General features: G+C 45.6%; 1 protein-coding gene across 4 annotated transcripts in view; it reads right to left on the reverse strand.

Annotated features, from left to right (window-relative positions):
* The window catches only part of PAS1 (FKBP-type peptidyl-prolyl cis-trans isomerase family protein), a 148,267-nt gene that overhangs the window by 7,429 nt on the left and 114,134 nt on the right, over window positions 1-26,704 (reverse strand). For all 4 annotated transcript variants that reach the window (XM_086822886.1, XM_086822885.1, XM_086822888.1 and 1 more), the window contains exons 10-16: window positions 22,261-22,422; window positions 22,094-22,151; window positions 21,679-21,830; window positions 20,712-20,809; window positions 18,496-18,565; window positions 18,081-18,140; window positions 17,851-17,907 (exon numbers count right to left, since the gene is read on the reverse strand). In XM_086822886.1, coding sequence (XP_086679012.1) covers window positions 17,851-17,907; window positions 18,081-18,140; window positions 18,496-18,565; window positions 20,712-20,809; window positions 21,679-21,830; window positions 22,094-22,151; window positions 22,261-22,422 — 657 coding nt within the window. The remainder of the gene's footprint in view (window positions 1-17,850; window positions 17,908-18,080; window positions 18,141-18,495; window positions 18,566-20,711; window positions 20,810-21,678; window positions 21,831-22,093; window positions 22,152-22,260; window positions 22,423-26,704) is intronic.

Consider the following 26,704-nt stretch of genomic DNA (forward strand, 5'->3'; position numbering starts at 1 on the left):
GACATACACAATATATTTCTCAGGAGCATCATCTCTCCAAGGGTCGCACCCACAGATGTGGGAAGATTTTCTAGGGCAAAGCCATAGCTTTTGGTCCACGACTTTGGCCCCTCTAGGATCCAAGACGGGGTATGCATCTCCGTCTATGAGCAGATCTTACCAGCAGTGATTGATTCATGCACCATAGTCACAGGCAAAGCACAGTGGGTGATCATTAAGATTGGAGAGACAGAGTGGGTTTCCCTAACCTCTATGCTCTGAACACTGCAGCAAGCAGAGCCACTTTTTGGAGCACGGTCCATCAGTCTCTCCCAAAGGCTGATTTTTGGTGCATGGGTGGTGATTTGAACATATGCTAGAGGCATCAAAGATTCAGAGAAGGCACGGATACCTTCTCAGGCTCAGAGTACTTGTCTTGGGAAGAGCTAGTTTTGGCTCCTCGGGGGACGAGATCCACGGCACTTTCCAAAGTTCGGGTGTAGCTTGAGCTTCTGAAGATTAGACAGGAAAGGTATTGGCCCAAACCTCTCCAAATCGGACCGTTTATATGTTGATGAGTGAGCTTGTGGACGAGGCGGCATGGTTGGCATTCTTGCAGGCACTTCTTTCTTAGATCATGCCCGTCATTCTTTCCGTGGAGGACCCATGAAGGGCACACCCTCGAGCACCTGGATCCCCAACTGCCACATTCAGGACTCTGAGATTTGTAGCAGGATTGAAGAGATCTTGAAGTCTTTAATTTCATGCTGGCTCAGCAGGAGCCCTTAGAGAGATCTTTGATTTGCTATAGGAGGCAGTGTAGAGCAAGCCCGCAGAGTATAGAGAGAAGGAGAGGATCATCCGTCCGAGCTTGGCCTCCCTCCTAGCATCTCCAGGAGAGTGACCCGGACAGCCTGTAGATTGAGGCCCAGCTGGCAGCAGCCTGGGTAGAGCTGAGTTCTATACAGCAAAGGAGGGTGGAGTATAGACAGGGTCATTGGAGATTTCTTTGGATCACTGGTCCACACAGGCGGAGGGATGACATCCACAAATTGCATTGCCAGGATGGCTCTATTGTCTCTGATCCCCCTTAGGTTCGAGCCATTGCCACAGATTTTTTCACATCCCTTCTCTCTGGAGCCTCTCTCTCCGCACAGGTGATGGACGTGAGGGATCGGGTATGGCGGCACACAAGAGAGGTGGTCCCCCCCCCGCTCTCAAGACTTCCTTGATGACACCGTTTACCTCTGAGGAGCTGGTTGAGGCTTTGCAGGCACTACCCTAGGGAAAATGCTCTTGGGCTTCCAATCTCCCTGTTGCTCTAACACTAGGATCTGATTGTTCGTGGTGAACCCTGGAAGGACTTTCTTTAAGCCTAGATCTCAATCCGCACCCCTGTTTTGGGTGGTCCCTGGCCTCAAGAGTCCAAGATGGATCTTCATAGAGACGCAGACCCCTGGTTTTAGCCCTGCATTCAAGGACAGATTTGCAGCAAGCCTCCTTGGAGCTTGGGACCACCTCAGACCAGCCCTTCAGCAATCCTCCCCAGCCGAGGAGCGCCTTCGGAACCCTCCACAACTTGGCATCGAAACCTCAGGTTGTTAAGAACCCAGGTGTTTCTTCTCTCGTAACTGGACAGACGAAGCTTCTACATCTACTTCGACTACCCCGGTGCCTGACACTTCAGGCAATATTACAAGAGTAGGAAGGATGTGGGCAGTCGTAGTCAGAGGTGATTCTTTGAACACGCATGATGCAGAAAATTTGATGCACAAAAATATGGTTGATGCTCAAACTCCATGACATTCTTTGCATAGGGACTTGATCAGTCAAGCTACCATGCAAGTTGAGGTGTAGCCTCTACATTACTTGCATTGTCAATATGTCTATACCAATCAGGTGCTTTACTTACAATATGCATGGCCTCTATGATGTAAATAAATGGAGGTTGTTTTGGTCATATGTAAATACTATGCATCCCCATGTGGTTAGTTTGCAAGAACAAATCAACATAATTTGCTGGAAGACAAGGAGTCTTCTCTGGAGATCAAATCTTCTATGAAAGAACTCATGCTTTTCCTGGCACCCTTATGATGGTTAAGCATGATTTACATGTTGTATTAGCCTACAATGATCTGAATGGCCGTTGGCTTGTGGTACAATGTATGATTGCAGGAGAGCTGTATGAATTTGAGTGTTTATGCATCGCAAACTTCGGCATATATCATATGTCCTTCCCTATAGTCACAACTTGCATGTATCCTTGAGAAAACTACAACCTGTCGACCATTAGGCTTGCTAGACAACTTCAAGGTAGATGTGTTCGACCTCACCTTTAAGGTAACCTTTGTGACGTGCTGAAGTGACGTGAACCTGCGCTGCTACCCGCGCCTGCCCTCTGTTGCCTCTGCCTGTTTCTTTGCTGCTCCTGCCTGCCTCCGCTGCCTTCGCCTACCCATCTGCTGCTTCGCACCCCCCTTCGCCTGCCCAACTTCTGCCCTTCGCTAGCTTTTCAGTCCCCGCTTGCCCTTCAGCTACCCCCGCTAGCCCCTTTGCTGCCCACCGCCTGCCTTTGCCTGCCCCTTTTGCTGCCCCCGCCAGCCCTTCAGCAGCCCCCATCTGTCCCCTGCTGCCCCCTGCCTGCCTTCGCCTGCCCCCTTTTGCTGCCCCCGCCAGCCCCCCTTTTGCTGCCCCGCCTCCCCCTTTGCTGCCCGCCCCCTGCCTTCTTCAGTCCCCGCCTACCCCTCTGCTGCCCCCGCCTCCCCTTTGTCCTTGCTTCCCAATATGCTCACCGCCTTTGCCCCCCTTCCTCTCCTCCCGTTTTCCCAGCAGCTATTTTACCTGGATTCAAGTCGGCCGCCCACTTTTCCTGATTAGTCTTATGGCTTTTTCTGCCGCAGCCAATCGCTCATCACCCCCACTAACCAGGAGAATGATCAATTTTTCACAAGACAAGCTCACCTCTCTTCAGCACGACATTGACCTTGAGGTCCAGACTACCCTTGTTGCGAGAGTTTATGGTTCCCACCCTTCTCGTTCACAGGCCCGTGAATGGCTTCTAGCAGCTCTCCCTTCGGAGCTGATTGTGCACTTAGGATACTCGTTTACTTGGTCGAGGCTTCTTCCAGGTGGACTTTCATTCTTCAGAAGCTAATTCTTAGGGTTTGGCTAGCAGCCCCTTTCCTCTTGGTCCTAGGAAGATTTTCTTCTTTTAGTACCAGGTGGGCTTTGATCCACTGGTGGAGGATCAGCGCCTTACCCTGGTCTCACTACAGTTCCCTGCTCTTCCTCGGTCCTATTGGAAGCTTTTAGCTTCCATAGGGGCATCCTTTGGCCAGGTTCTAGAGGTACCAATCCTCCCGAGTTCTCCCACCTCAGCTTCCGTGGCCGTTACCGCCACTCTTGATGGTGTACCCCGGGTCCTTGTGCTTGTTCCCCATCCATCGATTACTGATGATCATGTTATGCTTCAGAGACCTAACGGATCTCATTTCCGCCAGAGGATGGAGATTGCAGGCAGACCTGACTAGTGTCGGATTTGTCGTCGACGACAGGGTCACATTGCTAGAGGTTGTCCTAGATCGAGGGGCCATGCTACGAGGCGGCGTGGTCCTGCCCATCAGAGGCCTTGTGCAGATGCCGAGACTCCAACTGCTCCTTTGACACAGCAGACCACATAGCGTTGGGTTGTGGTTAGGGATGGCAGGCACCCTAGGACCCCCATACCTGCCCCTTCACCCACACACCCTGTGGAGCACCCTAACCCCTATGAAGCTCTTGCCTCACAGGATGTTGATCCTTTTCTGGAGGATGAGGCCTTGCAGGCACCTGATTTGGATCCCTCACAGGAGGATGCTACATTACAGTTACAGGATGATTGCACCCTTGAGGATGATGTTGCACATTCGCATTGTCATGGTACCTCTCCAGTTCTGAGGACTAGCCCTGGCTTTTCCCCGGAGTGGGAGAGAGAGGTAAGGTTTACATCGTCAGATTTTCTCTCCCTTACCTATGCGAGACATACTTCCGCCTCTAAAGGGGGTCCTTCGTCGACCACGAGATCTGGTCGTTCCTACTCTGAGCATTTATGAGGATTGTCTCTTGGAACATTCAGGGTCTTGGGGGTTTTTTTCCACATCCACGGAAACAAATTGTAAAAACCCAGCTTCATTGTGCAGTCACAGGTGCACCTATGGATATATTGCTCTTGCAAGAGCATAAATTGGATGCTAGTCAGTGTGGGAGATCAAGCAAGCTTCTCTCGAGACACACTTCGTACAGGCCTCTCAAAGCCTGGCCTCTGCTCTCTGTGATATTATTGACTTTTATCACACATGTGCCCTGTCTAAGAGGCAAGAGGCCTTGGACTTAGAAAGGGCTATTAGACGTAGATTGGCTGCCTTGCAGAAAGAGCACGAGAAACATCTTCATGCTCAATGGGTTGCAGATTCTTTATGTACTATTAGAGCAAAACTTCATCACTCTCTTGAGCAGCGTGCGGAGTATCGTTTCCATGCCCAGGAATCCTTGTGGCAGATGTAACAAACATTTCTTTGCTTCTCACGGCCCATCTCATGCCAGAGATAGTGTCAGGCAGTTGCACGATTCACATGGCACTCTTCACTCAGATCCTCTCATGGTTAGACAGATTGCCACCGATTTCTATTGCCAGCTTCTTAGTGTTGAGCCGCATTCTGATCTGAGACAGAGGGGCACAGAGGAAGGTTTGGAATGCATTGCCATATTTGATCACTAAGGAGATCTGTGCCACTCTGGATGCCCCATTTTCTATGCAGGAGTTCAGTCATGCTCTTCATGCCTTACCTCATGGTAAGTGTCCAGGGGAGGATGGCCTCTCCCCTGTTTTTTTCACTACTTTTTGGAATGAGATTGGGGCTGAGATAACATCGGCTTTGCAGGAGATGTGGGACACAGGTTCTATGCCTTCTTCTCTCACTAAGGGGCTTATTTATCTTATTCCTAAGAGCGGGGATAAGACATTGATTGGCCAGTGGAGACCTATCACGTTACTTGGGACTGCTTATAAGATTCTTGCTAAGGCAGTGAGGATCAGATTGCAGCCAATTTTGCAGGATGTTATTCATGATACCCAGAATGGATTCTAACGGGCAGGAGCATCTTTGATAACATTTTCTCGTTTTGGGAGGCCGTCGAATGGGCTAAAGCAAGCAATCAACCCTTAGCCATTCCTTCCGGGTAGCACTAGAGGAGTTCTGTTTGGCAGCAGGGGCACTCATTAATTGGCACAAATTTGTTGGTTTTTGGGTTAGTGATTCACCGAGAGTTGATTGGGGTGCAGAGCTTGGTTTTACTTGGATCAGCAGAGGATGTACTGCTAGATATTTGGGATGCCAAGTTGGGATTGATATTTCTCCTCTGGTACTTATGAGTATCCGGAAGAAGCTCCTCGATTGGAGGTCCAGGAGATTAGATTTAGCCTCCAGAGCTTTGGTGGTTAATCAGGTTTTGCTTGCCTCAGCTTGGTTTATTGCCTCTTGTTGGTGCTTCTCTCGTGCGTGCATTGGCCAATTGCGGAGATTGATCTGAAATTTTCTCTGGTCGGGCTTGGATGGTACCTCAGACACTCGTGCTAGGGTAGCTTGGCTCACAATTATTTAGCCCAAAAGAGAGGGGGGCTTGAATATTATCGATCCGGATGTTCAATGCAGGGCGTTGCTTTGCAAACTTGTGGTCAGAGGTTTCCTACCAGCACTGAGCCTTGGAAGGATTTTTTCTTCTCTCAGATTTCCAGATGTACACCCAGGGTCGGGAGAGACTGGATGCCCAACACACGTTTTTTGTTCACAGAGGCTGATATTAGGGCACCATCTTCCCCTCTTATTGCAGCCATTGTCAGAGCATGGAGAAGCATGAGATATTTTTTGCGACAAAGGCTTCCTAGGTCTTTGGACGAGGCTAACCAACAACCTATTATGTGGAACGAGTTCATTACGGATGAGGCAGGTCGGCCACTTGGTTCATCTCATTATATGCACTGGTCAGGATGGGAGAGATGCGCATACACAGTTCTTGCTTGGAAGACCTTTAAGAGTCCTCCGGAGGATCGGAGAGTTACATCCACTAAGCATCTTAGGGGCTCTCGCATTCGTATTGATCAGATTGATGCAGCTATTCCACATGAGTGGATTTCTGGGACCTTTCACAGAGACTATCATCTGAGTTGGCTGGGAGTTTTTTCGAGGATAGGCATACCTCTGCAAGTCATTGCTCTTCCAGGCCAGGAGGATACAGATTTCCTCATGTATTCTATCATGCGTGGTGGGAGATTGAGGAGATGTAGTATGGAGGAGATCATACCAAACACTAGGCTTAGTCCAGTGTGGATTGTTGGTCGCTCGGGGAAGCACTGGTTCATTGACCCTTCTCCTCAGATAGTGTCTCATGGCTCTTGGTGTTTGTGGCTATATGGTGGCAGTCCTATCAGATATCTTCAGTGGGATCCAGGAGAGTGGGAGTGGATTGATGCCTTTGATCCTTTGAAAAGCCTTTCTTTTTTCAGTTTCACTGTTCGGAATGCCAGGCTTCTCCTCACTCGACAGATGCATAGGATCCCTACTCTCTGGCCTCATTGGGAGAGCTATGATATTTCTCCAGTAATACAGTGCAGATATTGGCATAGACTTTGGCACTCATACAGAAGGAGCCAGATCTCTCATTTCTTTTGGTTATTCTTACATGGTGGTCTCCCCACTAATAAGTGGAGATCACTTTTCGGTGTAGCATCTTCCTGTCCTAGATGTGCCGCAGATTCTGAGTCCGTACAACATTGTCTATGGGGGTGCAGCATTGCACAACAGATTTGGGGTCCTGTAGCCCAACTTATGGGCAAATTGAGTGGCCGAGCCATGCATGTGACTTGGGGGGCAGTTGCTTGGCTCTCCCAGTCCGGTCCGCAACTTTTTTATGAGGGCAGTGGTACAGATTTTGTTTTTTTCATTCGTAGAGGTATTGCCCAGCATGGTCTATTGCAGGATGTTCCTCACTCTGATTATACACCCCCTAGACAAAGGATTGACACCAGTTGGGAGATTATTGCCAGTATTACAGCATGGCAGATCTGGAGAGCTAGATGCATGGAGGCTATTGAGGGTGTCCAGATTTTTGGGTCTCAGTGCATTAGTACTATATGGGGTGATATCATCCAGACTCTTATGGCTACTTGGGCTCGCATTCAGGGGCCCTCTCATTCTGCACAGGCGAAGCATGTGATATTTATGCGGGAATGGGACCATGGCATCTTCTTTTCCTAGTACCACAGGTCTTACATGGCATCATGATGGTCCTTAGTGGTTGAAATCACCTTACATATTGGGGTGATTCTATTCTCTTCCGGCTTATAGCTGTGATTGTTGTATGTTTTTCTCATACTTAATGGAAGTCTCTTTCTGAAAATGAAAGAACAAAAAAAAAAAAAAAAAACTTCGGCATATGGAGCTGAGATGTGGTGGTCCTTACGCACATACACATACCCATGGATTTCAAATGCTTTCATTACAAGGGATTTCTATAACTCACTTAACTTTCATGATAACGCCTCTTACTGCTCTCATATGAGGTCCTCTGAAAGGCAAGATTAGACGCAAACAATGACTTCTTTTGGATGCATGTGATTTGTGGACACAGCTCATGCCACATTCAAAGGGTTATACTTTTCAGCATAATGCTATTTTGCATTATTGGACACATTTGGATAGATGGTACCTTCTAAATGCTTCTCAATATGATGCATACACATGCAAGACATGGATTGATCATACATTGTGCCTCTCTGATCATTTGCCGGTATGGCTTGGCCTGTACTTTGCCATGGCCGACAATGACAGTCCCTTACCTCATAAAAGGTTATTTATGATTAAGAACAATTATTTGTCATATGTTCTTTTCGCTGATTTGGTACGTACACCTGCACATCCTCTTCTCACGCACATGCAAGAGGATATAGATTTCACTTGGTTCAGCTTTATACAGCGAATGCAAGTTCGCTACAGGGAATGCAAGCTATGATACAAGACTACGGTCGGTGGTACATGGGAGAGAACAGAAGACAAATTATAATACAAGAATACACTGAAATGAGCCATTCTAGAGAGTTGAATAATGATGAACAACAGCTGTTAACACAAGCTGAAAATTGTCTTCGCCATAATGATGAATGCAAGCTTAATAAATGGCAAAATAGGGCGAGGCAAAAGCCATTACTTGATAAAGGCTGCCCGTCAAAATATTTTTTTAAAGGCTTGCATCCCTTCTAGACAAAAACAATGCATTGCAAGAGTCAAAGAACAGATGGTACTTGGACTTGCACAAAAACACAGCTTGCAGATGCTTGCCATGATTATTTTTCACATTTTTGATGCCCCTCGTCCACTTTCAAGGGAGGATCTTGATGCGCCAGAACTCTTCTTGCAACAGGTTATGCTTGTCATTACACGCCAAGAGGCTAACAATATGGATGAGCCTGGGCGCTAGTTGAAAAAAAAAGAAGTGATGAACCCGCGCTGCTGCCCCCGCCTGTCTCTCTTCTGCCCCTGCCTGCCTTTGCTACTCCTCTGCTGCTCCCGCCTGCCCATCTGCTCCTCTTCTCCCCCCGCCTGTCTCTCTTCTGCCCCTGCCTGCTCCTCTGCTGCTCCCGCCTGCCTTTGCTGCCTATGCCTGCCCATCTGCATCCCCCCGCCTGCCCCTCTGGAGCCTTCGCTAGCCTTTCTTCAGCCCCCGCCTGCCCTTCAGCTGCCCCCGCCTGCCTTCGCCTGCCGCTCTTCAGCCCCGCCAGCCCTTTTTGCTGCCCCCGCCTGCCCCTTTGCTTCCTGCCCCCTACCTTCTTCAGTCCCCACCTGCCCCATTGCCCTTGCTTCCCCTGCTGCTCCCGCCCTTCAGCTCCCACCTTTGCCCCCCTTCCTCTGCTCCTGCCTTTTTTCAGCAGCTATTTTATCTGGATTCAAGTCGGCCGCCCACTTTTCTTGATTGGTCTTATGGCTTTTTCTGCCGTAGCCAATCTCTCATCACCCCCTCTCGCCGGGAGAATCATCAATTTTTCACAAGACAAGCTCACCTCTCTTCAGCACGACATTGACCTTGAGGTCCAAACTACCCTTGTTGCGAGAGTTTATGGTTCCCGCCCCTCTCGTTCGCAAGCCCGTGAATGGCTTCTAGTAGCTCTCCCTTTGGAGCTGATTGTGCACTTTTAGGATACTCGTTCACTTGGTTGAGGCTTCTTCTAGGTGGACTTTCATTCTTCAGAAGCTACTTCTTAGGCTTTGGCTAGCAGCCCCTTTCCTCTTGGTCCTAGGAAGATTTTCTTCTTTCAGTACCGGGTGGGCTCAGCGCCTTACCTCGGTCTCACTACGGTTCCCTGCTCTTCCTCGGGTCCTATTGGAAGCTTTTAGCTTCCATAGGGGCATCCTTTGGCCAGGTTCTAGAGGTACCAATCCTCCCGAGCTCTCCTGCCTCACCTTCAACGGCCGTTACAACTTACCGCCACTCTTGATGGTGTACCCTGCGTCCTTGTGCTTGTTCTTGATCCATCGATAACTGATGATCATGTTATGCTTCAGAGGCCTGTCGCATCTCATTTCCGCCAGAGGATGGAGATTGCACGCAGACCTGCCCAGTGTTGGATTTGTCGTCGATAGGGTCACATTGCTAGAGCTTGTCCCAGATCGAGGGGCCATGCTAGGAGGCGGTGTGGTCCTACCCATCAGAGGCCTTCTGCACATGCTGAGACTCCAGCTTCTCCTTTGCCACAACAGACCACACAACGTTGGGTTGTGGTTATGGATGGCAGGCACCCTCGGACCCCTGTACCTGCCCCTTCACCCACACCCCCTGTGGAGCACCCTAACCCCTATGCAGCTCTTGCCTCACAGGATGTTGATCCTTCTTTGGAGGATGAGGCCTTGCAGGCACATGATTTGGATCCCTCACAGGAGGATGCTGCATTACAGTTACAGGATGATTGTACCCATAGTTGCAAGCATTCTTTGCATTCGTGCATTCGCATTCGAGAATGCCGAGTTTGCAAAAGAATGCATTGAGGGTGGATGCATTCGCATTCGTGGCAGGTTAAAAAAATAATTTTTTTGGGCATAAATAGAATGTTCAAAGTCAATGCTTGAAAACACAATGAAAAACTTGAAAGCTTGAAACTTGAAATTGCAGGTCAAGTTTGCAAAGGGATGCAAACTGCAAACGTTTGCAAACGTTTGCAAACGTTTGCAACACCATGCATTCGCGAATGTTTGCAACTATGATTGTACCCTTGACGATGATGTTGCGCATTCGCATTTTTATGGTACCTCTCCAGTTCTGACGACTAGCCCTGGCTTTTCCCCAAAGTGGGAGAGAGAGAGAGGTAAGGTTTACATCGTCAGATTTTCCCTCCCTTACCTATGCGAGTACTTTTGCCTCTAAAGGGGGTCCTTCGTCGACCACGAGATCTGGTTGTTCCTACTCCGAGTCCTTATGAGGATTGTCTCTTGGAACATTCACGGTCTTGGGGGTTTTTTTCCGCATCGGCAGAAACAAATTGTAAAAACCTAGCTTCATTGTGCAGTCACAAATGGACCTATGGATAAATTCCTCTTGCAAGAGCATAAACTGGTTGCTAGTCAATGTGGGAAGTCAGGCAAGCTTCTCTTGGGACACCTTTTGGTCACCGGCAGTTGGTACCAAGGGTGGTGTTTGTATCTCTGTTTCAGCTTTGATCTTGCCTTGCATCATTGGACATGGTATTTGTATCTCTGTTTCAGCTTTGATCTTGCCTTGCATCATTGGACATGGTGTCATTTTGCCTGCGAGAGCGCAGTGGATCCTTCTTATGCAGGGTACTACACGCATTGGTATTCTCAATCTCTATGCTTCTAACCATAGAGGTGAGAGGATTGCCTTTTGGAAATCTCTCACTACATTGATGCCTCTTGCCGACCATTGGATTATTGGTGGGGATTTTAACATGGTTGAGATGCCAACGGATAAAAGAGGTGGACATGAGGGCTTGGTGCATCCTCTTGAAAGAGCGTCTTGGGAGAGGTTTATACTCTCCATTCATGGTAGAGATTGTTGGCATGAGGATGACATTTTGAGGAGTCCATCCACTCTTCTTTATTCATGGTCTAACAGGAGAAGAGATGTAGGATGTATCTATGCACGGTTAGACAGATTTTATGTGGTTGATTGGGTGCTTGACAGAGGTGGACATACTTTGATTGCTACATGCACCTCCAAATCGGATCATTGCCCGGTGGTTTTATGTATTAGAGATCCGAATCTTTATGGATCAGCACCCCATGTACGCATCCCTGATCATTTGTTTTTAGATGCAGAACTATCGCGTCGTATGCTTGATATTTGGAGATCTCATGACTTCGTACAGGCCTCTCAAAGCCTGGCCTCTGCTCTCTATGATATTAGTGACTTTTATCACACATGTGCCCTGTCTAAGAGGCAAGAGGCCTTGGACTTAGAAAGGGCTATTAGACGTAGATTGGCTGCCTTGCAGAAAGAGCACGAGAAATGGGTTGCAGATTCTTTATGTACTATTAGAGCAGAACTTCATCACTCTCTTGAGCAGCGCGCGGAGTATCGTTTCCATGCCCAGGAATCCTTTTGGACAAAGATGGGTGGCAGATGTAACAAACATTTCTTTGCTTCTCACGGCCCATCTCATGCCAGAGATATGTCACGCAGTTGCAGGATTCACATGGCACTCTTCACTCAGATCCTCTTATGGTTAGACAGATTGCCATCGATTTCTATTGCTAGCTTCTTAGTGCTGAGCTGCATTCTGATTTGAGACACAGGGCACAGAGGAAGGTTTGGAATGCATTGCCACATTTGATCACTGAGGAGATGTGTGCCACTCTGGATGCCCCTTTTTCTATGCAGGAGTTCAGTCATGCTCTTCATGCCTTACCTCATGGTAAGTGTCCAGGGGAGGATAGCCTCTTCCTTGTTTTTTTCATTACTTTTTGAGATGAGATCGGGGATGAGATCACATCGGCTTTGCAGGAGATGTGGGACACAGGTTCTATGCCTTCTTCTCTCACTGAGGGGCTTATTTATCTTATTCCTAAGAGCGGGGATAAGACATTGATTGGCCAGTGGAGACCTATCACCTTACTTGGGACTGCCTATAAGATTCTTGCTAAAGGCAACGAGTATCAGGTTGCAACCAATTTTGCACGATGTTATTCATGATACTTAGAATGGATTCTTACACGGCAGGAGCATCTTTGATAACATTTTCTCGTTTTGGGAGGCCGTCGAATGGGCTAAAGCGAGCAATCAGCCCTTAGCCATTCTGCTCTTGGATTTTGAGAGGGCCTATGATAGAGTGGATTGGGACTTCCTTGAGGGTACTCTTAGTCATATGGGCTTCTCTCAGAGATGGATCAAGGGAGTTTCATGCATGTATCGTGATGCCCACAGTAGAGTTCTTGCTTGCGGTGTTATAGAGGAGAGCGGTTTCAGATTTCTCGCTTAGTACGACAGGGTTGCCCATTAGCCCCATTATTATATATCATAGTTGCAGAGGCCATGAGCATCTTTCTCCGCTCCACTGCTGGGATTGAGGTTGCCTCTTCGTAGTCAAGAGGAGTTGGTTGACTCTGAGTTAGCTGATGACACAGCCCTGTTTTTGGACGCTTCATATATAATTTTATGTTCCTTCTGGGTAGCACTAGAGGAGTTCTGTTTGGCAACAAGGGCACTCATTAATTGGCACAAATCTGTTGGTTTTTGGGTTAGTGATTCACCGAGAGTTAATTGGGGTGCAGAGCTTGGTTTTACTTGGATCAGTAGAGGATGCACTGCTAGTAGATATTTGGGATGCCAAGTTGGGATTGATATTTCTCCTGCACAATAGTCTGCTTCGGTACAAGCTCCTCCATTGGAGCTCCGGGAGATTAGATTTAGCCTCCATAGATTTGGTGGCTAATCAGGTTTTGCTTGCCTCAGCTTGGTTTATTGCCTCTTGTTGGTGCTTCTCTTGTGCGTGCATTGGCCAATTGCGGAGATTGATCCGCAACTTTCTCTGGTCAGGCTTGGATGGCACCTCAGACACTCGTGCTAGGGTAAGCTTGGCTCACAGTTATTCAGCCCAAAAGAGAGGGGGGCTTGAATATTATCGATCTGGATGTTCAGTGCAGGGCGTTGCTTTGCAAACTTGTGGTCAGAGGTTTCCTACCAAGCACTGAGCCTTGGAAGGATTTTCTCTCGTCTCAAATTTCCGGATGTACACCCAGGGTCGGGAGAGACTGGATGCCCTGCACACGTTTTTTGTTCACAGAGGCTGATATTAGGGCACCATCTTTCCCTCTTATTGCAGCCATTGTCAAAGCATGGAGAAGCATGAGATATTTTTTGCGACAGAGGCTTCCTAGGTCTTTGGATGAGGCTGACTGACAACCTATTATGTGGAACAAGTTCATTAGGGATGAGGCTGGTCGGCCACTTGGTGCATCTCGTTATATGCAATGGTCAGGATGGGAGAGATGCACATACACAGTTCTTGCTTGGAAGACCTTTAAGAGTCTTCCAGAGGATCGGAGAGTTGCATCCACTCAGCATCTTAGGGGCTCTCGCATTCGTATTGATTAGATTGATGCAGCTATTCCGCATGAGTGGCTTTTTGGGACCTTTCACAGAGACTATCATCCGAGTTGGCTGGGAGTTTTTTCGAGGATAGGGATACTTCTGCAGGTCATTGCTCTCCCGGGCGAAGAGGATACAGATTGCCTCATTCATTCTATCATGCCTGGTGGGAGATTGAGATGTAGTATGGAGGAGATCATCCCAGATACTAGGCTTAGTCCAGTGAGAATAGTTGGTCGCTCGGGGAAGCACTGGTTCATACCCTTCTCCTCAGATAGTGACTCATGGCTCTTGGTGTTTGTGGCTATATGGTGGCAGTCCTATCAGATATTTTTCGTGGGATCCAGGAGAGTGGGAGTGGATTGATGCCTTCGATCCTTTGAAAAGCCTTCCTTTTTTCAGTTTCACTGTTCGGAATGCCAGGCTTCTCCTCACTCGACAGATGCATAGGATCCCTACTCTTAGGCCTCACTGGGGGGAGCTATGATATTTCTCCAGTGATACAGCGCAGATATTGACAGACTTTGGCACTTATACAGAAGGAGCCAGATCTCTCATTTCTTTTGGTTATTCTTACATGGTGGTCTCCCCACCAATCAGTGGAGATCAGTTTTCGGTGTAGCACCTTCCTGTCCTAGATGTGCGGTAGATTCTGAGACCGTACAACATTGTCTATGGGGATGCAGCACTGCACAGTAGATTTGGGTCCTGTAGCCCAACTTATGGGCAAATTGAGTGGCCGAGCCATGCATCTGACTTGGGGGGCAGTTGCTTGGCTCTCCTAGTCCAGTCCGCAACTTTTTTATGAGGGCAGTGGTATAGATTTTGCTATTTTCATTCGTAGAGGTATTGCCCAGCATGGTTTATTGCAGGATGTTCCTCACTATAATTATACACCCCCTAGACAGAGGATTGACACCAGTTGGTATATTATTGTTGGTATTATTACATGGCAGATCTGGAGAGCTAGATGCATGGAGGCTATTGAGGGTGTCCAGATTTTTGGGTCTCAGTGCATTAGTACTATATGGGGTGATATCATCCACACTCTTATGGCTACTTGGGCTTGCATTTAGGGGCCCTCTCGTTCTACGTAGGCAAAGGGTGTGATATTTATGTGGGAATGGGACCATGGCATCTTCTTTTCCTTTAGTACCAGAGGTCTTACATGGCATCATGATGCTTCTCAGCGGTTGAAATCACCTTACATATTGGGGTGATTCTATTCTTTTCCGACTTAATAGAAGTCTCTTTCTGAAAAATAAAAAATAAAAAAAATATGGATGAGCCTTTCACAGATGTAGAATCAGATGATGCTTTCAAAGGCCTAGGCAAATGGAAGTCTCCAGGTTGGGATGGATTAACTGTGGAGTTCTTTTAGATGTTTTGGGATATTTTGAGATTGCCAATTTTCCTAATGGTGAATCACTGCTTGAATGTGGGATAGTTGCCAATTTTGCTAATGGCCCAGAGGAGTGACATTAGACAAAGCCACCGAGCTATGCAGAGCTCGACGCCTTGACATAGTGGCCGCCGCCCACACTCACGTCACCTAAGGAGGATCAGAGCCATCATTTCCCACCACCGCAGGACTCTCTCCCGCCTTGTCAGCATTAGGTACCGTGTTGCGGCACCCTATGCGAGATATTCTTCACTGATGAGAGAGCTTGAAGCTCTTTGTTTTGTTTTGTTTTGTTTTTTTTTTTGACCGGATATTTTCTTTTAGTTTTATTTTCAATACCATGATGATGTATTATATGGACATGATGTAACATTTTGGTCTCATAGGTCATTCTGGCCTTTTGAAGACGTTAATACAACTCTCTTGTCCGATGAGGCATCTCACTATGGCACATATCCAGGCCATCCGCCGATAGAGACCCATGCTAGAGCTCCTAGGATGATTACCACTCCAGCCATATACTGTTGTACTCACTGCCACTTTTGTACTCCCCCATATTCATGTATTCATGTATTCATGTATCCATGTACTCATGTACCCCATTTTGACTAGTAGCATTAGCTTCCCACTCTCCCTAGTTGCTGCTTTCGGATGCTCCCTACTAATGTATTGTAGGTCCAGATACTTACCTTCAGTTCTTTCTTTTCTTTTCCAGACACTGTATCAGATGTCACATGGTTGTAACTTTGGTCTCATTGGTCACTTACACTCACACCCGGAGATCATGCTCCCAGGTATTTTTGCCTCGCCATCGCCTATGTATCACATATTACACCCCCATTATGGTACTGGTTGGAGATAGACAGATCTGCATTGCATTCTTGTATACCCTGCGCATATAGGTTGCATACTGAGCCTCTAGCAATAGTGCTCCATCCATCACACCCCCCCACTAGCTTAGTACTTTCATAGTTTATTTCATGTTCATTTTGTCCTCTTTTTTTCTGGACATCCAGAAGACATTGACAGTTGTACATTGATTTGTCTCATAGGTCGCGTTCGGCCTCTAGCAGACGTTAATACAGCTCTCTCTCTCTCTCTCTCTCTCTCTCTCTCTCAAAAACTAATGGGCAACATAGGTGCTCTGCCAGTCACCTCCAAGTCTAGGAGATGCTTCGGCGATACAGAGATGCCCACACAGGACATGTGGACATTGATGTCCTTCACACAGTTCCTAACGATGATTATGAGACTTCTCCACCGGCCACCCTAGCTTGATGTTCCTTATACCTTGGGCCATCGTGCTATTGTATTCCTGATGATGTATTCCTGATGATGCCACTTGTATTTGTAGCTAGTAGTTTTTTCTATTTTACGAGGATCAATGTAGCACTAATACTTGCATACTTTGTAGCACCTTTTTCTCTGATAGACCCTAGTGGTCTTTTGAAGACGTTAATAAAATTCTCTCATAATCAGAGGACATGGAGTTCACCTAGTTGTCCATTGGGGACGAAGATGGCCTTCTACAGAGATCACCTCCTATGCCTGACAGAGGATGGGTTCATCATCTGCCCATGCTACATGGACACACACCTATCCTTTGGGGTGAGATGTGCGATCGGCCACATCCGCACCTCGTCCCACCAGCTGAGAGTGGAGACTGCCAGATATGGACCTAGGGCGGCCGTACCAGAGGACAGGATATGCCAACTTTGTCACACAGAGTCCAAGATAGAGGATCATTACATATGCCGATACCCTGTATACTATGAGACTCGGGGGAGGTTCCACTGCCTCTTACAAGCTGGGTTCGGACCACTTTCTAGGATCATGGACTTCCCGGCTCAGAGATGCTTGGGACTTTTTCTTCTAGAGCTCCGTAGACATGGGAGTCCTTTGTGAGATCCAGATCAGTTGTACTTGATTGAGGACCAGCATAGAGAGCTCTCACCGACTCCTTCCATACTAGCACTCCAAGGGCCGATCCACCCATCATGCCCAGACCACAGGCTAGTGTAGGAGCTCGGCCGAGAGGTGTGAGACTCGACAGAGCCACTAAGTTATGCAGAGCTCGACGCCCCAAACCCCATGGCCCTCGTCCACGGCCACGCCACCACAAGAGGATCCGTGCCATCATCACAGGACGACCTCGCGCCAGCTCAGTTTTACCACCTTGAGCACCATGTCACAGCGGCCCATGAGGGATGTATTAGGGTGAAATAAGAGTTCTTTGCTCATGTACCTAGATCAGATTTTATAGTTCTAGATTTTTATTGTCTTTCTTTATTACTATTTTGTACCCAAGATGATGTACCTCATGGATATGATGTAACCTTTTGGTCTCATACGTCATTTTGGCCTTTTGAAGACGTTAATACAACTCTCTCTCTCTCTCTCTCTCTCTCTCTCTCTCTCTCTCTCTCTCTACACACACCTCTTGTAGACGGTGTAGGAGGCGGGCTCGGGGTACAGTATCAAAAGTTTTGCAGAAATCCACAAAGCAGCAATAAATCCTCTACTAAAGACCCAATGGGCCTATGAGACCAAAGTGATACAATAATGTCCATGGCATATCTCATCATGGAACGAAAAATAAAATAGAAACAAAACAAAGCTATCTCACTGAAGTGTTACAAAACTGTCCATGGAATCTCATCATGGAATACCACGAACGTGGAACATTAGAGGAGCATCAGCCTCCAATAGATGGTATACCACTCTCCAAAATATCAAGCACGAGGCTAATGAGAGAGAAAGAGCCCATCACAAATTCCAGGCTAATTTCATGACATTGAATTTAACTTTTAAATGGATGTAGCAGTAACCCCTTGTTTTACCTTCTCATACTTTGCATTTGCAAGGGAGTACTTGCCTTCTTTATATAACCTATTGCCCTGAAACCCCCAAACCCCAACCCACCCACCCCCCAAACAGAAAAAAAACAAGACAGAATGACTAAGGATCACTTGATAAACAGGCTCTCAAAAAAATCTTGTACAAAATGTATTCAATTTGCACCAAAATTTGAATTAAGAAGGGCAATTGTAACAGATTGCTAGCAGCTTACAATAGCTCTTATCTTGTCTGCATCATCCATGATCTCCTGGAATGTCAAGCCTGTCCAATCCTGAATGCTTGGAAAAGGAGCCAATTCAAAAGTAAAAAACTGCTCAATTACAGAACCCTCTTGACAAAAGTCTAGTCTTACTCAGGGCGTTTGCTAGACTGACAAATTGAGCTACTACTCTAGTACAAACGCTCAAAAAGATTACAGAGCTGCAAATGCACAGGCTGTTTTGCGGGGAGGGGGGGGCGGGCGGGGGGCCGGGGGGGGGGGGGGGGTGGGGGGGTTGATTCCTAATTGTCGAAACTATTAAATGCTATTACATGAAAGTAAACCATCAAAATCTTCAAACCATTACAAGCTGAACCAAGAGACCAAATATTACAAGACCTGTAAGGCTATGAAATCCTGGTCAGACCTTGGCTTTCTCAAAGTCTACAAGTTCGATTTCCCATTGAACGCTCGCACCTTCTGGAACAAGGTCTGGCCTGTACTCACACATTGTTAAAATGGTATCAGCCATGTGAGTAACACCCCCCCCCACCCCCCCCCCCCCCCCCCAACACCCCCATACTTATGAGCAAGGGAGATGTGATTCGATTGGTAACTTTGCATTCAAAACTCCACCTTGTAGGGTTGTCTATATGGTGATTCACAAGATGCTCAAAAGGAGAAAGACAGGACCGAGATTCTTCTACACATTCCCGGCAGTAGCCTACATGGCCTGTTCACAGGTGAAGCGTCTCTCTCACGCTTTCAAAGAGCATGACTCGGGATCAACAGAAGAGGCATCGTGACACATCACTGCCGGCGACATAGCCATGATAGAGATGCACATACCCAAGAGGGCTCGCATCATCGGAAGAGACTTCAAGAGTTCAAATCAAGGGACAGATATGAAGTTTGAGAGCTTCAATGGCAGGATGGACACGACGAAAGCACTTCCTTTCATCCGATAGTTTGAGATTGCCTTTTGCTTCCAGGACTTATCTGAGAAATCTATGCTTCGTCATGTTGGAATGCATATAAAAGAGCGCCAGTGATTGGTAGTTATTATGGATCATGGATAGGAGTGCGGCCTATTCTCGGAAAGACTTCGAGAAGCAGTTATATGCACAGTTCCTTCCTTCCAATTTCCAGAAAGATGTAAGAAAGGAATGGGATTGGCTGTCCCAAAATGATGGAGAATCGGTCTCCTCTTACGTAGCCAAACATTGGAGATTTCTTCTCAAGGTTACCCCTTTTATACACATATCTGAGGAGAAGAAGAGGAAGTTTGAGTCAAGATTGCACATCATCATTCAACAGAGTTTAAAAGTATATCCCAACCAAACCATTCAGTAGCTTGGTTGAAATCACCTTACATACTGGGGTGATTCTATTCTATTCCGGCTCATAGCCGTGATTGTTGTATACTTAACAGAAGTCTCTTTCCTGAAGAAAAAAAAAACATTCAATAGCTTACCCACTCGGCAATGATACCTGAGAATCTCACACAAAGTGGCCTTCGGATAGGTCTTCTACAGGGCAACACGAAGGTGAATTCAAGACTGATTTTAATCAGAAAAAGGGTGGACAACCACCAAGGCATTCACCTAGGGATGTAAAAAATATGGAGGATGGCTCGGACACGAAGCCGGGGGTAAAAATCAAGGATTTGGGCTGTCCAGACAGCAATATGATGAGTACATACGTAATGCAAAGTGTTCAAGGTTTCGCAGCAAGGATCATGTCGCTACAAAATGTCCAAATAATCTCAAGGATGCATCATGATATTGGGGTGATTCTATTCTTTTCCGGCTTATAGCTGTGATTGTTGTATGTTTTTCTCATACTTAATAGAAGTCTCTTCCTGAAAAATAAAAATAAAAAATAATAATAATCTTAAGGATGCAGAGACTTAGATGTTATTTAAAAGCTGTGATTAACTTCCTGCATATTTTCTAATGTTTCATAGAGGCAAATCAATGAAATATTATTGACATGTATCATTTCTTAGTGAGTGAGTTTTTAGAATTGATATTAGGCATGTCAGATGACAAATTGTCATGTAATACTATTTTTGTTGCCATCATGAATCATGTGTTGCTTGGGACTGTTTTGGAGCATCAATACTGGTTGAGAAGCTGTGTATACAGTTTTTCGTCGTTGCTTCCAGGAATCACTTACGGCCAAAAGCATACATTCCTTAAGGCATGTAAGCTGTAAACACGGCATGGACAGCATGTATGCTTGCAAGATGAACATCGGGAAGAGTGTGGATATGTATGGAGTTACCATATATGTCATGAGGATTCTCCACAGGACTGGGAGAAAACTTGCCATGTTGATGGCCAGATAAATTGAGCTTTCGGAAAGCTTACTATGCAGTTTGGAGCAGAATTGGACATGTAGGTGGTCTCTAACAACCTCCTGCTTCCTACTGTGATTAGACAACCCTGTATGTTCCTCAATACCAAAGTAAACATTGGTGAAATGACTCATCAGACTTCGTGAAATAAATCTTTTCTCTTGTTTCCTTTTTGACATCAGACCTTTTCAGGTTCTAGTAAGAATTTAGAGCATTTCTATTCACAACTAAATAATCTGTTTGCCTTTGAGATCTACACTGTGATGTTTGTGTGAGTATTATACCGTGGGAATTTGTCATAGGCATACTCGGATGTACTGGTGACCAAAGCAATCTCTCCTGGCAACATTAGCTTGACACACATTTCTAATCCCTCTGGTACCTGTAAAAATCACAATCCAGCTTTTACAAACGCTTTCATAAATCTTCAAACCAGAAACAAATCCAACCACAGACTCTTGCTGCATAACCGCTGTAAGCACAAACAATTATTCACCGAAATCAAGAAAGCCAAGGCAGCACATCAGCTGTTACTGATAATGCCACCCTGCAGGGGCCTGATTGCAAAAAAGACATCATGAGACTAGGTTTATATGAAATGTGCTGTGCGCTCTTCTATTGAGCCTAAAATTCCTTGGATCCTGTCCAAAATTCCCCATGATCTTCATACATAACCAAACCTGCCTTCACTCCTCTCTTGATTTCCTGAAGCCTCCCCAAGATCCTCTCACAAAACAGAAAAATCACAAGATGTATCTACCTTGGGAATTCTCCTATCGGCATCACCTTAACTTCTTCTTACTCTAATGCTCTTCTAATGTGGCAGCACATTGCTATTTCCATATCAGGCAGCGCTCTATCCTAGAAGATCATTGTAGATAAAAATTAGACTCCTAAATCACAGTTCTCAATAGATATCACCCTGCAGCCCCTCTGTGTGGACATTGCTTTTTCTGACTCTACATTGCCTCCATGGCCAATGGTAAGGTGAATGTGAGAAATGAGTTTATAATTGTGTGTTGGCTATCCTGATTTATAAATTTTAATTTTATGCTCAACAAAAATAGAAGCAACCTTCTAAATAAGATCAAATTTCCTTGTTTACCTTGGCATTAAGCACTTGAAGGAACCAACAATCAAACTTTCCAGAACACTACCAAAGATTGCGTCACAAAATCAATGGATGCAAAAGTACAATAAGCAGTAACCACCAGCCATTCAAGGACATCTACACAACTCTAGGAATCTTACAAGGCCTTCACCAGATCCAAATGTTACGGGTTCACCCCCAACATTATCTTTCCGTGAATCATAGAACACCAAGCCACCATTTTCTGGAAGATAACCTTTGTAATGGATGCGCAATAAGCTGTCTTGCAATGGACAATCTATTGGAAACTCGCCTGCCCATATGCACACAAACAACAATCAACACCAGTTATGGATTTGAAATATTGCTTTATTCCATTCTAGAACATTAGTTCAGTTCAGGAAAAAGAAAAAAAAACAATGGGTACAAAAGTATGACAGGATGGACTTCTTAGCATTGGATCGTGCATGCATACAAAGCAGAAGAGCAGCCAATTTCAAGGCATTTCCCCTCGGTAGGCAGAAGACATTTATTTTTGAAATTTTCAAAACTGATGACTCCATATGGTTGTATTACCTCGTCCATCTTGAATACGACGCTTGACAACTTGACCATCACCAACCAAATCCCGAACCTTCAAAAGGTAACTCATACCAATTATGATCTATCCACTCTGACAGTCTCTAGCCCTGGTAGGTACTATGACTCTTGCAAATGAGCAACAAAAAAAAGTACGTAATCACCTGGATTATTTGCACAACTTCAACCTCAAATTGTATTTCCTCAACGTCCCTGGGTAGGTTTGGAATTAAGGATGCTATTGTAAGATGGGCCTGTGACACATAAATGATGGATTTCTCCTTTCTTGTCATGGTAGTTATTCCTGATTCAAGCCCAGCTGGCACCTGGATACATGTGGAAAGAAGCACTTATAAACATTTTATTGCTGTATTTTTTCATTTCTTTGTTGCATAGCATCTAGAAAATGCTTTGGGGCTTTAAGGTCATACCCACGAATGTAGTACACACTCCAATCAATTCAAAAAGATGGAGACAATAGAAAACACTCAATCTCAGATGTTTGGGCACAAAGTACGAGGAGACATCCATTAGACACTATCACAGCAGTTATGAGCGACACTATGGGAATACAAGAGCTAACCAGTACGATGTATGGATAAGGATACCACAAAAGAACGTGCATTAGGGTCAAAGAGAAGGGAACACTCAATGATTTACATATATGAAGACTACACACAAGTTCAAGCATGATGCAGCCTGTTTAGTAATACTCGAAAAAAAAGGAAATACTCAAAAACCCCATGGCTTACATGTATGAGGACCTCATACCAATGCAAGTTGAGCATAGAAGGAATAATGTCTCAAATGAGTGCAACACATAGACAGTCTATAGATGCCAGAGTTCTCATTGCAGAGAAAAGAAAGAAACAGACTCAACAAATTAAATAGGGGTGCACTGCCCGTGAAGCCATAGAAACTCTCTCCATGAGAGGATTGCCTCATGGACAGGGCTACACTTGGCAATCACCCTGCAGAGATGAGACATGTATATCAAGAGGGGTTAGAGGTTCATGCGGTGTGGCTATGTTGCACAAATCACATATACAAAAGATCTTGTCAGTGGTAAGGAGGAATGCACATGCTAGATACATATGGGTCCAATTCCACAAGCAACCCCAGGACGTACATTTATCTAGAAAGGAACCAGGATTCCAAAATTATGCACTGTACAAGGACTGTGAGGACTTTCTCTCACAAGGAAGAAGTACAGCTGGTAAAGGACTTCAATGCATGAGGAACAGAGAAACCAAAATAGATGGTAGAGTTTCAAAAGGTGGATGTGGGGGGATCTCGGGTTTGTGGGAGGGACTAGATATGGTGAAAGGCTAGGTAAGCATGATCCACCTTAATGGGTGGGTGGTAGAATGGTGAAGTCCTGGATATGTCGCATAAGAACTAGAGACCCCATCAAGTAATCCATGGTCCTAGAGTGGCCCCTGTATGGGAAGAAAGGCATGCCCTAGCAGGACATTCCATTGTACATCAGCAGCTCATGCATGGTTCCTGTGTCCAGGAAACTCCTGCCATAGCTAGTGATGTCTCCAGTGTTCTGTTATGACTGATGTAGCCCTAGCTCATTAGGGTCTCGGTCTGCAAGCAGAACTCTGGGTCTGCATGAAAGTCATGCACATGCACAAGCATCTCAGTTGTCTGTGCATTGAAGTCGCCTCCCCATGGGAGGATACCTCCCAGTTGGGTGAACTCTACAATATCTGCAAACAATGCGGCATATGGAGATTGTCCAGCCTGCAACAAGTCACGAGCATAGGCAGAGGTCTCTGGCGGGAAATAACATACTGCAATGTGTAATAGCTTGGAACCTAGCCAAGCTAAACACGAGCCTCCTCACCCCACCGGACCACTATGTGCACTTTGCATAGGTGGGGCCTAAACTGGCATGCCACTCCAACTGAGTCACATACACACACACACTTTTTTTTTTTTTTTGTAAAGCTTCATGTCATTAATTACAGGTGGGAAACCTCAAAACGAGGAAAACCCACCAAAAAGACCATATACAAGGGAAACTACTAGAGTGTTCACTATGTTCAGTGTGAACATAGTTAAACATCTAAAAACAATCTGTAAAAAGAGCATACAGAGATGAGTCTATCTCATGAAGAGAGAGACAGTCATATAAAGATTGCTGAAGAGAGGAACGGAAAAATGAGTAAGCATCCAAATGAGGCCCAGCAAAAACTATCCTGTTGCGAGACTCCCACGTAGTCCATAAAGCCCAATAGCGAACCCAATCAAAGAAGACTTTATGGGATCTAAGGGGTGAAGGAGAAGACCGAAGATCCAAAAGTATTTCCCAAAGGGAGCCTGTCGGAAGCGGGCTCTCAAACGTGTAGCAATCCGATCCAATAAAGTCCTGGTGAGAGGACAACTCCATAAAAGATGAAAGACTGTCTCTTGAGAAGCACCACAACTATGACAAGTAGAAGGTGCCAAAAGTCGCCTAGCCAAGAAAAGGCCGACTGGCAAGACTCCAATCAAGCATCTCCATAAAAAAAGTTTACTTTTCAAAGGTAGACTGCATTTCCAAAGAGAATGAAGCCGTTGTTTCCACCAAGCCTGACTTTTATGAAGATGCCAAATCTGATTTGCATGTTCTTGAACCCAAGAGGCAGGCAACAAGAAATGATATATCGAATGAACCGAAAGTTTAGCCATTGATAAAGGGCCTCGTGCAGGTTGTTCTCTTTTAAGACTCCAATCAACCAAACGATCAGAACGATCCAAATCTGCAATTGGTTCAAAAGGAGCAAGAAGCTCTCGAATAAGCTGCCAGATTGATCTATAATGCATCCCCAGACCAAATTTCCTGGCGGCAACCACAAAAGAAAGCACATGGCCAGCAGCATCCAAAACATCATCAATAAGATAAACTCCTTTCTTTGAAAGGAAATATGCCTTCCTAGGCTCACGTAGAGCCAGGGGTACATCAAAAACCTTCGACCAATGAATACTCTCAAGGCGAAGCGAAGAAGATTGCGCATTAAGCCTCAGATTCCAAAAAAGATATTGCGTAATCTGTTTCCAGGCAAAAGTTAACTTAGATGAAAGAGGGCAGCCGACAATCTTTCCATTGAAATGGCTGAAAATTGCATCCCAATACGTAACAGTCCACTTTCCAAAAGCAGGTGAAGACATAGACATACACATATGACCCAACATAATAGCCCATGGCTGGCGCTGTTGTACAAATTCCAACAGCAAAGTGGATTTACGAGCAAGCACATGAAAATGAATATTCAATATGTTCAAGCCACCATGTATCTTTGGAGAACACATCTTTGGCATTGACAAAAGACGAAGACCCTTTTTACGATGTTGAGTTTTCCACACAATTGCCATTGCCAGAGACATAAACCGATCTATATCAGCTTTCCTCCACATAATCAATGGAAGAAAGAACTGTATGTAAGCCATCACAATAGCCTGCACTATCCTGAGACGTACATGAAGAGGCCAAGTGGAAAGCTACCAATAATCAATTTTGCGATTCAATTTTAGCATAACCCATTGAATCATTTGTGAAGATGACAGCTGCCAACCCAAAGGGTAACCCAAATGACGAACGATATGTCCAGCAGGAGGTATTCCACCGGGCCACAATACATGATGCCATTGCTGTACACTAAGCGCAAGCAAGGTAGACTTACGGAAGTTTACTTTCAAACCAGCAGCCAGACCAAAAAGTTCCAAAGCCTTCATTAATCTCTGAAGATCTTGTTGCGTATTCTTGGGCATAAAAAAAGAATCATCAGCATAAGCCTGAGCCAGGAAAGTATGCCCAGCAGGAAGCTGTAAGCCATGCACTTCATCAGTGGCTTGCAAAAAGTCCAAATAGCAAAGAAAAGGATGTGTGGCAATAGCAAACAACAAGGAACTAAGCGGACAACCCTGGCGAACAGAACGTCCCAATTTCCAAGAATCTGATAGAGAAGAGCTCAAAATCAAAGAAGCATCACTGTCATTATAGAGCCAATACACAATATTTTGCCACTTTGCACCGAAACCAAGAGAACTCATAGTCATAGCTATATAGTCCCAATGCACAGAATCAAAAGCTTTCTCAATATCAACCTGCAAAATGAGTATATCCTGCTTAGTGTATTTGGCATATTCAATGGCAATATAAGCATTGGCTAAATTATCATTGATTTGCCTCCGAGGCACAAAACCATATTGCGCAGGATGCAAACCATCATGTAAAAATCCTTTAATACGATTTGCCAACATCTTAGTCAGAAGCTTATAGATGACAGGCATCAGAGTAATGGGCCTCCAATCAGAGAAAACTTCACAAAGATCCCGTTTAGGGAAAAGCTTAACCAATCCTTCTTTAAGATGGTAGTACATCATTTGCCCAAGCTTCATTAATCATATACAGCAATGATTGTTCCAACTGAGGCCAAAAAGCATAGAAAAATTCCACTGTCAAGCCATCCCATCTGGGAGATTTCCATCGACCCATTGAACGTAAAGCATCTTTAAGTTCAATATCAGTGAACGCAGATTCTAATTCCAATGCATCCTGTGGAGAAATAATGGGCTGAACATGATGCAATAAAGCATAACGAGTATCAAGTATGTCAG

The sequence above is a fragment of the Cibotium barometz genome, chromosome 29, assembly GCF_041138505.1.
Source record: "Cibotium barometz isolate CiBa-2024 chromosome 29, ASM4113850v1, whole genome shotgun sequence".
NCBI classification, from domain to species: domain Eukaryota; kingdom Viridiplantae; phylum Streptophyta; class Polypodiopsida; order Cyatheales; family Cibotiaceae; genus Cibotium; species Cibotium barometz.